The sequence below is a fragment of the Sprattus sprattus genome (assembly GCF_963457725.1).
Source record: "Sprattus sprattus genome assembly, chromosome: 20".
Classification (NCBI taxonomy): Eukaryota; Metazoa; Chordata; class Actinopteri; order Clupeiformes; family Clupeidae; genus Sprattus; species Sprattus sprattus.
The window spans coordinates 16,218,372-16,234,574 of NC_137918.1; the positions used below are offsets into that span (position 1 = coordinate 16,218,372).

Consider the following 16,203-nt stretch of genomic DNA (forward strand, 5'->3'; position numbering starts at 1 on the left):
TAGTCACACAGAGAAAACTCATTCAGATAGGCCTACTGTTTAATGTGCTTAGAGAACGAAATCATGAAATGGGCCGTCTTGTTATAAAGAGATATTATGCAGGTTATCGAGTTCCTGTGCCAAATTGATTAGGTAATCCTATTTATCATGTAATTTGGAAAGAAAGGGGGAGCGAGGGAAAATCCCTCGGTGTGAGCGGAATAGCTCGGTGCTCTCTGCTCTGCTGTGTAAATATTTCATCTCACTTGTCACGCGGAACTGTCAAAATACTCGCTGCCATGGAAGGTCAGGGAACGGAGCGGAGGAGCCCCGCGAATTGTGGCTGAGATAATTGAGGAGGCCTTAACTGTATTCGTCGGAAGAACTCGCCTGACATTCGGAGATTGTTTTCGCCGCCGAGGCAGCTATCCTCTTATCGCCAGAAAAGGTCTTCTAACCAACTGATCTTTCTAGCGCGATGCCGTCAAAGCCCACGTTTACGTCTAAAAAAAAACGAGAGGTTTCTGGTAGTAGGAGGAGAGAGCGAAAACTGTATCGGGCACAAAAGACAAGAGAGAACACCCCACCACCACCCAATCGAAGAAGCCCTTCGTTTCCATGGGGCATTTACAACAGCTTACTTTAGGTTGGCTAAGATCCAAAACCCCCGAAAGACTACTGAGCTTACCTGTCAAGGGCGGCCGACAGCTAAATAAAATCTCTGCGATCAACTCCGAAAAATGTGTTCAGCTATGACTGCAGGTCCGCTCGCTCGCTGTCTCTCGCGCTCTTCCGTTGATATATCTCCGAGCAATTCCGAGGCAACCGGACCGCCTCCTAGCGCGCTCCAAAGCACCATCTCCACGTGTGCGCGCACGAATAGAGTGTGTGTGTGTGTGTGTGTGTGTGTGTGTGTGTGTGTGTGTGTGCGTGTGTGTGTGTGTGTGTGTGTTTCTGCGACTCAGAATATGGGTGTGAATAAGACGGGTAGGTCGCAGCTTGGTGCAGGCTAAACCAACGTAAGCAGGCTATCGTCTTTGTAATGAGACAAAATGGTCAAAGCATGATACGCTAATGTGAACAGTTCAGACGCAGTCAATCAGCTGCTTCGGATTTCAACAGCAGGAACAGATGTTTAGGATCCTTTCATTTTAAGGCCAGCGCTTAACAAAGAGCTGTCCAATTCTTGATGAAATGTTTTTGTGCTGTGTAGTCCATATTAACTTTAAAAGGAATTAAAAGGAAGAGAATAGTAGTCAGTTTCCATGTTCCATATAAAGCATGGTTTCTTTCTCTTAGAGGAGTTTATCTTTTCTAAGACCTCCACGTGAAGAATGACAATTCTGAAAGTTATAAGCTTGAGATAACTTAATGTAAAGTGCGTTGGAACTGTCGTGGTACTGATTTTACACTCAAAATGGGAAATTATATAATTTTAAACTTCCAAATGTAGGCTATCCAAAGGATTTTGTTCTGTCTGTTATTGTTCATGTCTGAGCGAGGTGGCTGGCCTGTTTTTTTAAAGGGCAGCACAAATCTCTTGAACGTGATTTGTTGTAGGCTATTTGTTTAAACTACAGGATATTGTCCACAAGAGGGTGTCCATAGTCCTGTTTATTAGTTGGTGTATTGGCCTTGTAAGGCTATTAAAAGCATATCCCATTAGGTCAAAAAGTAATGGTAGGCCTAAGCTACTTATAGGGAACTATTTTACATTTATTTACATTAACATTTTTACATCTGTTTTACATGGACCAACAATGTATTCTGTTGCCTTATTGTGGTACCCCAATTACCGTCTCTTACATTAAAAATGTCCAATGGGTATAGCCTATTCACAATTTGGCTATGGGTTAACTTAAAACAAACTGTGTAGGCTAAGCCTAATCAATTTTCAACATTATCGATTATTCTTGTCAGATCTATGGCCCTGGCTTAAAATTAAGACATCATGTTTTAAATAATAAATCATATTAATTCTGTGACTGTCCATTTTGGTCTCTACAATGTAAGATTTTTTTAGATCAGCCTCACTCTTACACAAGGGGAACCTTTTATTTTCAACTTGCTGTTTCTATACCAATCAAAGTGTGACGGACCTACTTCCGTCTGTGGTCACGCACGACCATCGTAAGCTACTGCGAATTCACTTAGCAGGTGGCCGGTGATCTGTTATAAATATCAGTGTTTACTAGTGGCCTGTTTTACAGTAATCATGGAAACAATTTTAGAGCAGCAACGTAGATATCACGAGGAAATTGAGAGGCTGTTGGACTCCAAAACAAAAGAGATGCTACACAAGAAAACGACGGTATGCTAATCAGCTAACTTTAGTTAGCTGTTTGCCTCCAAATTTAGTGGCGTTACATTTACAGTTCATCTGTATATGTTTTACCCACCAGAATGCGAAGCTACATTACTTTATGGATGGTGTACTAAATTGATTTGGCAATCCTTGGTTATGTTTTATTATTTTCTTCACTGCAGTGGTCATTTTGCTGCTTACAGTAATGTTTAAGTTCGCAATTAACATTACCTTGTTACCCACTACGCATGTTGATGAGATGTTTTTAGCTTATGTTGCTAGCCTGCTTTGCTAAATGTTACTTTGTTGTGGATGAAGGTGAATGTTATAATTATAATGTTGTAACTCACCCACTTAATTTCCCCCAACAGCTACGAGATCAAATAAATTCAGATCACCGAACCAGAGCTATGTTGGATGTAAGTATATTCTGCATGGTTTGAAATAAGTCTTTGCAACCCAGTTCAACTGCTTCACCTCGATTTTCCTCACATTCTTCTTTCCCCCATTTTCCCCCAAGTCTGCTGAAATAACCTCTTGATGTTACGACGATATTTCTTTTTTTGTTTTTAGAGATACATGGAAGTATGTGGAAATCTAAGGGACTCCTATGAAGATAAAGACGGGTGAGTTGAATATTGGACACCAGGTCAGACTTGGTCACTGCTTTTGACCGAATGTAGTGGGGGCCTTACGTCCCGATATCTAAATTACTTTGAATTTCTGGGGATCAATGTTGTTCATCATTGGTTGTTAATTATGTCTTTAATAACAATGTTGTTCATCACTGTTTGTTAGTTATGTCTTTAATAACAAAGTTGTTCATCACTGGTTGGTAATTATGTCTTTAATAACAATGTTGTTCATCACTGGTTGTTAATTATGTCTATAATAACGTTTTTGCCAGTATGAGGAAAGATGAGCTCAATGCCATCTCTGGACCAAATGAGTTTGCTGAGTTCTACAACCGCCTGAAGCAGATCAAGGAGTTCCACCGCAAGCACCCCAATGAGGTGAGGGTTTTGAAAGATCAGATCTGTGTCTAATGCTTGTAGTTGAGCGTGCATGTTTGCAATCCAACACACACACACACACACACACACACACACACATAGGCATGTTTCTAATCCAAGCGTGTTGCGCACACACACACACACACACACACACACACACACTCTCTCACTCTCACACACACACACTCAGGCATGTTTCTAATCCAAGCGTGTTGCGCGCGCACACACACACACACACACACACACACACAGGCATGTCTCTAATCCAAGCGTGTTGTGTGTGATTTCCAGATCTGTGTTCCTATGTCCGTGGAGTTTGATGAGCTGATGAAAGCCAGGGACAACCCCAGTGAGGAGGCCCAGAGTAAGTTAAGACGCCGGAAATATCACACACACATACACACACACACACACCATCTCTCTCTCTCTCACACACACACACACACCATCTCTCTCTCTCTCTCACACACACACACACCATCTCTCTTCTCTCTCAGGTGAATGAGTGAGTCTGATAACAAACACTGTGTTGGGTGTGGGGTGCTTGTGTGTGTGTGTGTGTGTGTGTGTGTGTGTGTGTGTGTGTGTGCAGTGCAGCGATGTGTAGAGATGACTATCTCCAGAGGTTTAGCATGAGTGCAGCAGCGGGCTGTCTCCAGATATTTTTTCATCATAATCATTGTTTATTCAGGGAGGATTATATAGATATTAGTTTTTGTAAGGGAGATGAGGCTTTGTGACCGTGTGTTATGACTTTAATTTTAATTTTAAAAGTGACAGGAGATACTCAGGCAGTTTTCCCACTAAGGCTTTATAAAATATATATCACCTGAAAATAAACCTGTAAATAAATACATCAAGCACCTTTCAAGTCACCATCACAAGTTGTTTGTTTTGGGGCTGTTAAATGATTTAATGAATAACGAATGCTAAGAATAAGGAAGCAAGATATGCAGCAAGAAGCACCTTTTCAGTGGCCCTTTGCTAAGCCTGTATCCACCTCCTTTATAAACCATGAGCCCCATGCCCTCAACAACATGTTTCAGGTCTGTTTCTTCCAGGGTGTGAAGTGTACTCTACACACACACACACACCTGTACTCTGGTATCACTACTCTACTCTACTCTACTCTACTCTACTCTACTCTACTCTACTCTACTCTACTCTACTCTACTCTACTCTACTCTACTCTACTCTACTCTACACTACACACACACACACACACACACACACACACACACCTGTACTGTGGTATCACTACTCTACTCTAGTCTACACACACACACACACACACACACACACACCTGTACTGTGGTATCACTACTCCACTCTAGTCTACACACACACACACACACACACACACACACACACACACACACACACACCTGTACTATGGTATCTCTACTCTACTCTACACACACACACACCTGTACTGTGGTATCACTACTCTACTCTACTCTACACACACACACACCTGTACTGTGGTATCACTACTCTACTCTACACACACACACAACATGTTTCAGGTGTGTTTCTCCCAGGGTGTGAGGGAGGGAGGCCATCACTGACTGTGGTCTATTTTCTCTAGATCTTGTGGAGTTTACTGATGAGGAGGGATATGGCCGATACCTGGACCTTCACGATTGCTACCTGAAGTACATCAACCTGAAGAGTGCAGAGGTAGGCCCATTTCCTAAACACACACACAAACACACAACCTGACGAGTGCAGAGGTAGGCCAATTTCCTAAACCCAGCTTTGTGTATTCATCAAAGTAGCTTTATTGTCAATTTCTTCACATGTAAAGAATCACCTACGTGCCATTGCCATACGAGGGTCCATAGGCATATAACTGCGTTCTGTAGTTTTGCCTGCCGCAGCCCGACAGCCTGACTTGTTTACTTTCTGCCGAGTAGCTTATTTTGCCGTCTTGCTTTGTCTTGTGTTGCACTTGCTTGATGTTTGACTGTGTAAGGACAGTCGTTGAGTAACTAGTTTGTCATAATGTCAGTCAGCACATTTTCAAGAGATTTCGTTAGTTTCAGCTGCTAGCATACTGTTAGCGAGTAGCTATTGATCCATTGTGCTGCTTTAAGTGGAACTGGTGGCTGATGTTTGTTTCTCCCCCTTCTGCCTGTCAGAAACTAGACTACCTCTCCTACCTGTCCTCGTTTGATCAGTTGTTCGACATCCCAAAAGACCGGAAGAATGCAGAGTACAAAAGGTGTGTACGAATCTTTTGGATTTCTGGCTGCATGTAAATGTATTTTCTTTATAATGATATGTGTGGGTATTGACATGTAAAGTACTTTTCTTTTTTTTTGTAATTTAAAGTTTTTTATTTATAAACATACATGGTACATATCTTATAAGGTACAGTGTGCAGAAAAGGGATGGTCAGAACTCAGAATACAAAATTACATGTTGGTTGAGTGTTCCTGGTTAAAAGAAAACATCATACAGAAAAGAAAAACTACAAAGGTATACAAGCACCGGTTGTAAAGTACTTTTCTTGTGGGAAGCCAGAGGCAAACTAAACCAGAAAGAAGGGACATTAAGAATTATTACCAAACTATTAAGCCACAGAGCTTTAAAAAAATAATGTATGTTTAGATGTCTATGGATTTGTTTCATTTACATACACAAGTACTAATGGGTCAACTTCTGTTGTGGTAGATGTAAACCGCTAGTAGAATGAACCTGAATTGAAACAACTTGCCAAATGCTAAATGCTCCCGGTTAGTGTAACTTCACTTCACTGTGTGTGTGTTCACTGGGTGCTGTGTGTGTCACTACCCTGGATGGGTCAAATGCAGAGGTGGATATCAGAGTGTGTGTATCTACACCACCTCTGCCTTTACTACGACCACGTTACTATTAAGTGGTTGGAGGATGCAGACATCCCAGTCTGAATTGTGAAAGACGAAATTAAATGAACGACGACGACCACCACCTCTGCCATAGAGTCACTTTCACTTTCACTTAACTTGCTGGTCTTGTCAGGTATTTGGAGATGCTGATGGAGTATCTGCAGGAGTACACAGACAAGGTGAAGCCTCTCCTGGACCAGAACGAGCTTTACGGCAAAATCCTCATCGAGTTCGAGAAGAAGTGGGAGGCTGGCACCTTCCCGGGATGGCCGGTGAGTGTGAACGTGTCCTCAGTCAGCTGTAGAATAGCTGGTCCTACAGGTCCTAGTAGTATAAGATGCAGACGCTGGACTCCTTTTAAAGCTGGACTTAAAACATTTGTATTCAGGAAGGCATTTCTGGCCTTGTGTTAAATCTTTTCTGTTATGCTTATGTTAACAATTTTGTCTTTTATTGTATTATTATAGTTAGTTTCTAATATGTAGGCACTCTGAGATTCCTGTGAATGAAAAGTGCGTTAAAAATAAAATGAATTATTATTTATTATTAGTAAAAGAACTTAAACTAGAGAGAACTATAATAAGAACCACGGTGTAACCCATGTGAGGTTTATTTTCAGTACGTCAGGGAGACGTGATGTTTAAACTGATGTACCTCATAGTATTTAACTTTCATAATGATTGTTGGTTGTTGTCTACAGCTCTTTCTGGAGAATCATTTTATGGGGAGATTTCAGTGAAGGGCGGAAACATTGTTTGTTGACTTGTTGACTGAATCATGACTAAAGTGTGTGTGTGTGTGTGTGTGTGTGTGTGTGTGTGTGTGTGTGTGCAACAGAAAGAGACGAGCAGTGCATTGACCCATGCTGGAGCTCATTTGGACCTGTCTGCCTTCTCATCTTGGGAGGTAGGGTTATGTTTGCATTCATAAGCATTACATAACACACACTCACACACACACACTCACACACGAAGGCTTAAAACCTATTTTTTTACCAAAGCATTTTATTATTTTTATCTGGCACTATTTATTTCTCTGTAACTTGCACTATTTTTACTATTTCTCTTTTAAACAGTTTTAAGGGTTTTATGACTTGTATTACTTTTATCATGATTTTAGTAATCAGGCTATCACAAAAGGTTCTGATAGGATGTTGATCATTTCACATGATACATAAATGCTAAAATAATTAAGAATAAATTCTTATGAAGTGCCGGTCCACTCATTAAGGTTTAGATAGAGTTCCTGATCTGCTGGCATTGTATACTGTGTGAGGGTGACAGGATTTTTAATGTGTTTGTCACTTGATGGGGTAACAACATCCCCAATATATCTAATTAATTGATTCTGCATGGGTGCAGATATTCCCAACTGTACCATTTCGTATATCTAGAGACTGCATTGGTGCAGATATTCCCAACTGTACCATTTCGTATATCTAGAGACTGCATTGGTGCAGATATTCCCAACTGTACCATTCCGTATATCTACAGACTCCAGTCCACGTAATATTGTAGGAATGTCGCTCTGGAATGTCCCGTTATTAAAAATGACGACACTCGTTCCATACGCTGCATGACTTGAGTGAGATATGAAATCTGCCGTATGTTATTCCTGAGACCCATCTGGTCCTGCGGTGCCTCACTGATTGACTCCGACACACACACACACACACACACACACACTCACACTCACACTCACACTCACACACACGTGCCTGACTGTTTGACTCCGTCTCCCCACAGGAGCTGGCCTCTCTGGGGCTGGACAGGCTGAAGTCTGCCCTCATGGCCCTGGGCCTCAAGTGTGGAGGGTGAGTGTGTGTGTGTGTGTGTGTGTGTGTGTGTGTATGTGTGTGTGCTTCGTGTGCGCGTGTGTGTGTGTGTGTGTGTGTGTAGTCTGCCCTCGTGACCCTGGGCCTCAAGTATGGAGGGTGAGTGTGCTTCTTGTGTGTGTGTGTGTGTGTGTGTGTGAGACACTGAGGCAGCGCTGTGATGCACACATTCATAGAGGTGTGTGTCTGTGTGTGTGGAGGGTGAGTGTGCTTCGTGTGTGACGGAGCTTCGGCTTTGTGTGTGACGGTGAACTATCTGTTGAATTTCTTTGAACTACAGTTTATGGTTAAGGGTAGGGGTTGGGTTTGGCTATGGTGATGTTCAGTGAACAATTGGAAAGACTGAACTTCAATTTCAACACATTTTCTGTAAAGTCTCTCTCAGTCTCACTCTTCTTCTTCTTCTTCTGTGTTGTGTCTCAGTCTCACTCTTCTTCTTCTGTGTTGTGTCTCAGTCTCACTCTTCTTCTTCTTCTTCTGCGTAGTGTCTCCGTCTCACTCTTCTTCTGCGTTGTGTCTCAGTCTCACTCTTCTTCTTCTGTGTTGTGTCTCAGTCTCACTCTTCTTCTTCTTCTTCTGTGTTGTGTCTCAGTCTCACTCTTCTTCTTCTTCTTCTGTGTTGTGTCTCAGTCTCACTCTTCTTCTGCATTGTGTCTCAGTCTCACTCTTCTTCTTCTGTGTTGTGTCTCAGTCTCACTCTTCTTCTTCTTCTTCTTCTTCTGTGTTGTGTCTCAGTCTCACTCTTCTTCTGTGTTGTGTCTCAGTCTCACTCTTCTTCTGCATTGTGTCTCAGTCTCACTCTTCTTCTTCTGTGTTGTGTCTCAGTCTCACTCTTCTTCTTCTTCTTCTTCTTCTGTGTTGTGTCTCAGTCTCACTCTTCTTCTGTGTTGTGTCTCAGTCTCACTCTTCTTCTGCATTGTGTCTCAGTCTCACTCTTCTTCTGTGTTGTGTCTCAGTCTCACTCTTCTTCTTCTTCTGTGTTGTGTAGGACCCTGGAGGAGAGAGCCCAGAGGCTCTTCAGCACCAAGGGCAAACCCATGGAATCTCTGGACCCCTCCCTCTTCGCCAAACACCCCAAATCCAAAGGACCCAAAAAGTAAGAACACCTCACTTCCCTATTCACCATTTAGAAAATGCAGGGTAACCTTCAGTAGATGAGAGGGCCTATGATGCATGTTGTGATGCAAGAAAGAACTGTGGGAACGTACCAGCCAAAAGCCAGCGGACGGAGAGATCCTCCAACGACGTTGGAGATGGATTGGCCATACTCTCCGTAAACCAGCCACAAACACCACAAGACAGTCCCTCAAGTGGAATCCCCAAGGGAAAAGAAAGAGAGGTCGGCCACGAAACACCTGGCGTAGAGGCAGACGCCAAGAAAATGGGCTACACTTGGGGGACAGCTTGAGATGTTGGCCCAGGACCGGGATGCATGGAGAACTCTTGTTTGCGGCCTAAAGCCCAGAAGGGGTAGTAGGCGATGATGATGATGATGATGATGATGATGATGATGCATGTTGTGACCTTGTGTTCTTCATTCTTCACAGAGACACGGAAAGGAACAAAGAAATCGGCTTCCTCGAGGCTCAGATCTATGAATACGTGGAAACTTTGGGGGTGAGTTGTTCTTCATAATATATAAACCGTAGGCCAGCATTCAACTCAAGCTCAGAATGTGTGTTTACTCTATGTGGAAACTCTGGGGGTGAGTTGACTTCATGATATATAAACTGTAGGCAAGTAAGTAAGTAAGTAAGTAAAGTTTATTTTTAAAGCACATTTAAACGCAGCTTGCACTGACCAAAGTGCTGTACATAGTGCAGCAAGCATTCAACTCTAGCTTAGAATGTGCGTTTACCGCAGTAATCTAGGAGTCATACTTCAGGTACAGCGTTTACTATTGAAGGTTAAATGTCAATAACTGAATCCGTTGAATTGTAGTTATTGTAGAGTAAATGTTGTGAGAATTGTATGGATGTTTCTCGTAGGAAGGACCTCACGTATTGAATGTCTATGATACTTCAGGGTCAGTTTGATTTGTATAGATGTTTTCCATTCGAGAGAAATTATTCATAGAGCTTATTCTACTGGGCTGTAAAGGGGGATCTAATGCTTTCATGTCACAGGAGAAGAGCTGACATTTTGATTGTGTGTGATTGTGGAGTAGGAGATAGATGTGTGTGATTCAGGAGTAGGAGAATTGATGTGTGTGATTGTGGAGTAGGAGAATTGATGTGTGTGTTTCTGGAGTAGGAGAATTGATGTGTGTGTGATTCAGGAGTAGGAGAATTGATGTGTGTGATTCAGGAGTAGGAGAATTGATGTGTGTGATTCTGGAGTAGGAGATAGATGTGTGTGTGATTCTGGAGTAGAGAATTGATGTGTGTGATTCTGGAGTAGGAGATAGAGGTGTTTGATTCAGGAGTAGGAGATAGATGTGTGTGTGATTCTGGAGTAGGAGATAGAGGTGTGTTTACTCTACAGATGAAGCATGATTTTGTTTAATATGATGGGGGGTCTAATGCTTGCATGTCACAGGAAAAGAGCTGACATTTTGATAGTGTGTGATTCAGGAGTAGGAGATAGATGTGTGTGTTTCTGGAGTAGGAGAATTGATGTGTGTGATTCTGATTCTGTGTGAACTACAGGAGCTGATTGTTGTTTTCTTCATGTGTGTGTGTGTGTGAACTACAGGAGCAGAGGCAGCTGACGCATGAGAACGTTCAGAGGAAACAGGCCCGTACCGGAGAGGAGCGTGACGAGGAGGACGAAGAGCAGCCCAGCGAGAGCGAGAGTGAAGACGAGGACAACGAGATCATCTACAACCCCAAGAACCTCCCCCTGGGCTGGGACGGCAAGGTAGGTCCTCCTCATGGTCATGTGGTAACTGCTGCGGTGAACAGAGAGGCGAGAAGTTCTCGTTTGAAATTATCTTTATTTGGAATAACCCCTTGAGATGTACCATCAGACAGTAAACATACATTACATGAACATAAACATAGAAACAACAATAAGACAGGACAAACAAAAGCAACGCACAACAAGCGATCAGCAGAATTGCAGCAAGACATCAGCTACATACCGAACTACACGATTAGGTCTCATGGTCATGTGATAACTGCTGCGGGATTAGTAGGGATAGGCACGCTCTACTTCAAAAAAATATAAATGCGTTTTCGGGTGCGAGTAAAAGAATGTTAACTATGAGTAGAATAAAACCGCACTCTCAAACGTTTCTCATTAATATTAAGACCAGTTTATTTTGCACAGACGCGTTTCGGCCTTAAGCCATCGTCAGTGTGTGTAACTGCTGTGGTGACGTGCAAAATCCCTCCTGAGATGGGTGTAGACCTGGTGACCAACTACAAGAAACGTCTGACGTCTGTGCTTGCCAACAAGGGTTATACCACCAAGTACTAAGTCATGTTTTACTAGGGGTTCAAAAACTTATTTTCTGCATCAAATGCAAAAAAAAAATCATAAATGTTATAAAATGCAGCTTTCTGGATATTTTTGTTGATATTCTGTTTCTCACTGTTGAAATACACCTACCATTACAATTCTAGATCACACATTTCCATTGCAAGTGAGCAAACCTGCGAAATCGGCAGGGGTTCAAATACTTATTCTCCCAACTGTATATGTGAACAGAGAGGAGAGAAGTTCTCATTTATAGTCCTTGAGAAGATTCTGATTTATTTATTTATTTGTTGGTTTGCGATTCAGGGTTTCAGCTGTTGTGTATCTTGATTAAACTGGTTGTCTCTGCCCTTCTGTTTTTTCTTCTAGCCCATACCCTACTGGCTCTACAAGCTCCACGGGCTGAACATCAACTACAACTGTGAGATCTGTGGAAACTACACGTACCGTGGACCCAAGGCTTTCCAGAGACATTTTGCAGTAAGTTCTGGATCTGCGGTTTACAAAAAAAAACATGGCTAAGGAGGATTGAGAAAGTTTGGCAGGAAGATTGGTGCTCCTACAACTGGTTATTTCCTCCAAGACTAATGACTTAACACTGCGATAGTACCTGTGTTTTTATATTCAGAGTATGTGGTGTTTTGTCTACATTTCAAATAAGCCACTCAATATGTGGATCGGAAGCCTTTCAAGGACAAGTTTATTAAAACTAATGAAAAAAACATGCCTGCAAAGAGGGAACACAAATAGCCATCAAAAGCAGACCAATGAATACTGCAGCTGCAGATGATGTTTGTCAGATTAGTACCTAGAATCAGAATCAGAAACAGATTTATTGTCAAGTAGGTATACGCGCCTACCTGAAATTTGCTCTGGTGTATGGGTGCATACAGTAAACATAAAAACATACACACACACTATAAGTACTACACATAACATAAAACATAGAAACACACTAAGTACTACACATAACATAAGTGCTAGAGATAGAACACAGTATGGAAACAGATATATATAAAAAGAGTGTATATAAAAAAGTAAAGTGAGAGGTAAAATGCAAAAAAAAATGCAGGGCAGGTGTGCAAAAGTGAGTGTGCAATGTAAAGAAGTGAAATGTGAGTTAACATAACTTAAGGTGGGGGCAGGGCAAGAGTCCAAGACAGGTGGGGATCCCGGGCCTTGTTAACTAGCTCACCGACTCAGGTGCTGAGGATATTATGTCCCCTATGAAGAGAGATCTTTGCAAGATACAATTTTAGGATGGTAGTGCAGCGTTGCATAAATAAAAGCACCTGAGGTTAGCCATACAAACAGTCGACCTGTGGCCTGTACGACAAGGCAGGGTTTGGGGGTTCAGGTTTATCCATATGTCACGACGGGTTAACTTTGTGCCGGGGGTACATCACCATGGTAATTAAGGCTGCTTTTATTGACACACACCATAAGAATACATCTAATTACATTTTTTTTTATTTAATAATTTTATGCAATACACAATTGTGATTATGGTCAGATTGATTTGTGCCTCAGTGATTGGGGAGAGATATTAACGTGTATTAATTTACACATTCACCTCACTGAGTTGCTTTTAGCCTGCATCATAGATTTAAACTCCTCATATCTTTAAAGGATTATGGTTTGTTTTTCCTTGAGTGAAGCATGCGACCCTCGTCCTTGCCCCTTTAACGTGCTCAGAGCTAAGTTGTGAAAACCTGGGTCAACTTAATGAGTTCATAACAACCGTGGAGACCTTGCTTATGCCAAGCCAGCGTACGGAAAGATACCCTGAGTTTGTTGCACTTGCTTCCCAATAGAAACAAAACAAACACAAACAAACAAACAATCACCTACACCTGTAACCTCACCTGTTTAGGCGTCCCCTCACCTGTTTAGGCGTCCCCTCACCTGTTAAGGCGTCCCCTCACCTGTTTAGGCGTACTCTCACCTGTTTAGGCGTAACCTCACCTGTTTAGGCGTACCCTCACCTGTTTAGGCGTACCCTCACCTGTTTAGGCGTGACCTCATCTGTTTAGGCGTGACCTCACCTGTTTAGGCGTGACCTCACCTGTTTAGGCGTACCCTCACCTGTGTAGGCGTACCCTCACCTGTCTGTTTTGTTTCTTTCAGGAATGGCGCCACGCTCACGGCATGCGTTGCCTGGGAATCCCAAACACGGCCCACTTCGCCAATGTCACCCAGATTGAAGACGCCGTCTCACGTGAGTGTGTGTGTGTGTGTGTGTGTGTGTGTGTGTGTGTGTGTGTCCCATCACATGCCATCAATTACATATTTGTTGTATACTATAATATTATTGTATTTTTGTTATAGTTAGTTTCTTATATGTAGGCACTCTTTTAAGTGAAAAGTGTGTTAAAAATAAAATGAATTATTATTATTATTATCAATCACAAACCATCATTTTCTCTGTATGCCAACGTATTCTGTTTAATATTCTTAGTGGTGTTTGACTTTATTGTCTTTCTTTCTGTGTGTTCCCAACAGTGTGGTCCAAACTGAAGTCACAGAAGGCTTCAGAGAGGTGGCAGCCGGACACAGAGGTTGGTGTTGTTTCTTTTGATTTGTTTTTTTAAAGATTTATTTTGGGCTTTTATGCCTTTATTTGGACAGGACAGTGAAGAGTTGTGGACAGGAAGCGAGGCGGAGAAGACGTGGGGAGAGGATCGGAATCAAACCTGTGTCCCCGTGGGCAGTGAAGCCCGTAAATGGGGGGCTTATCGGCTTGCGCCCCGTTAGTGGTGTTTCTTACAGAGGGTTGCGTTGCATGACCAATGCTTTAATTGCCTTATGGATGTGTATAGTGATGAAAGTGTTAGTTGTGTAACTTGTGTTGTGAAGGTGTGTCAGAAATGTGGTTTCTTGGAAGTGTCAAAACATACAGTGGACACATTTAAGTGTTTGGTTAATCTGATGTTGTGAAATCTGTTGTATCGATCGTAAACTGTTAAATTCTCTCGTAGGAGGAATATGAAGACTCAAGTGGAAATGTGGTCAACAAGAAGACCTACGAGGATTTGAAGCGACAGGGTCTTCTGTGAAGAAGTCAGACGAGGCGGAAACAAGTCCACAGGGACGGGTTCTTCTGTGATGGGAAAACAAGACAAAGTAAAACTGAGACAACAGGGACAATGCCGTCCTCTGAAGAGGCAACGAGACTTAACTAAACCAAACATCTGGAGTCCTCTCACATTAGAGCATCTGTTCCATCATCTCCGGACGCCATTTTGATTTGACTACACGTGATTTGTAGTATGTTTTTAAGGAGTTATTTTTGTGTTGTTTTATAACTAGTTTATAACTCATTCTCGTCCATTCCTTCTCTGTAGCTCCTGTAAGATGAGGATGTTTATAAATGATGATTTGCTACATTTAATAAATTGACTGTACTCTCATTGCCTAGATGTGTTTATTTATTTATTTATTTTCATTACTAAATCACTCACAGTGGTATATTTTATTAGGATCATAAAGTCAAATTATTTATTTATATTTATATTTATGGCTATAGTGATGCGACCGTAATTTATACCCCACTAATCTTGGAAAACCATTACTGTATAACACTTCAGATCTCCTTTACAGTTTTTTGCCACTCCTCTCCTTAAGGGTGGTTAGTTACTTTTATTTAAGTAATTTAATGTATTTTACCCTTTTTCACCCCTGGTGCTTTTTTATTTCAAATTAAGTAATGAGTGACATTAAGCTATGGGCAGCCATGGCCTACTGATTAGGGTTTCAGGCCGGAAACCGTAGGGTGGCCGGTTCGATCCCCGACCAGTAGGAAAGATGTGGGCGGGGGAAGTGGTAGACCACTGCTCTCCCATGCCCACATCCACGGCTGAAGTGCCCTTGAGCAAGGCACCTAACCCCGATCACTGCTCACCAGGCGCCGCCAAAGTTATTGCGGGTTAGTGTGTAACCTCACTTCACTGTGTGTGTCACTTCCCTGGATGGGTTAAATGCAGAGGTGGATTTCTACACCACCTCTGCCATAGAGAGGACTTTCACTTTCACTATAAATGTAACCCAGTTTCATCTAATCATTAATTTATTGGTTTACAGCTGTGTGTCGACCCGTCCCTCAAAATGAAGATGGTTGTATTTCTCCTCAGTACGCTTCTGCAGATTTATCTTGTTGTAGCTTTTTAGATTAGATTTATGGATCTTTTATGAAACAGATCTCAAGCCTGTCTAACATAACCTGGATAGTTTATGAAGGTTTTATATCTGAAAATGGCCATGAGTTGAGTCGAGTTTCACCTGACATACAGCAAGGAAGAGGTATAAGATAAGAAAAGAAAAGACTTGCCTGAGAATCACAAAGGGGTGCGTAAAGAAATTAAAAAGAACGAAAAAAATATGTTGAAACTTGAAGTCAACCCCAATTATGCCAGACTAAACTGCCAGGCCAAAAAGCAAAGCTGCACCAGCCTGCCAGAAAGAAGGACCATTTTCTTAATGTATCAATGTGCCGCACAAGGGGCTGTGACAAGTACACCCTTGCCTCCCATATTCAAGCAAGTCTCGGGTCCTTCTCCCACAGGTGTGTATGCAGACACACTGAAGGAGTACTCTCTGTGTGTGTGTGTGTGTGTGTGTGTGTGTGTGTGTGTGTGTGTGTGTGTGTGTGTCTTTACCCTGTTCTCTGGTGGTCTGTGTGACGTGTGTCTCTGGTCCTTCTCCCACAGGTGTGTATGCAGACACACTGAAGGAGTACTCTGTGTGTGTGTGTGTGTGTGTGTGTGTGTGTGTGTGTGTCTTTAC

General features: G+C 42.2%; 1 protein-coding gene and 1 pseudogene across 2 annotated transcripts in view; one reads left to right on the forward strand and one right to left on the reverse strand.

Annotated features, from left to right (window-relative positions):
- Positions 1–806, reverse strand: part of LOC308381913 (ubiquitin-conjugating enzyme E2 E2-like) — a 67,979-nt pseudogene extending 67,173 nt beyond the window's left edge. Inside the window, exon 1 of the transcript XR_013969095.1 lies at positions 668–806. The product of XR_013969095.1 is annotated as a ubiquitin-conjugating enzyme E2 E2-like (transcript). The remainder of the gene's footprint in view (positions 1–667) is intronic.
- Positions 807–2,103: 1,297 nt separating this feature from the next.
- On the forward strand, positions 2,104–14,831 carry sf3a3 (splicing factor 3a, subunit 3). The gene is made up of 17 exons (XM_080858830.1): positions 2,104–2,290; positions 2,656–2,703; positions 2,858–2,910; positions 3,192–3,297; positions 3,589–3,661; positions 4,886–4,977; positions 5,439–5,521; positions 6,301–6,439; positions 7,005–7,073; positions 7,913–7,980; positions 8,990–9,097; positions 9,549–9,618; positions 10,696–10,860; positions 11,791–11,901; positions 13,549–13,639; positions 13,924–13,979; positions 14,400–14,831. Exons 1-17 carry the CDS (start codon positions 2,195–2,197, stop codon positions 14,475–14,477), a joined length of 1,506 nt encoding a protein of 501 aa, XP_080714956.1. The 5' UTR covers positions 2,104–2,194; the 3' UTR covers positions 14,478–14,831.
- Positions 14,832–16,203: the final 1,372 nt, after the last annotated feature.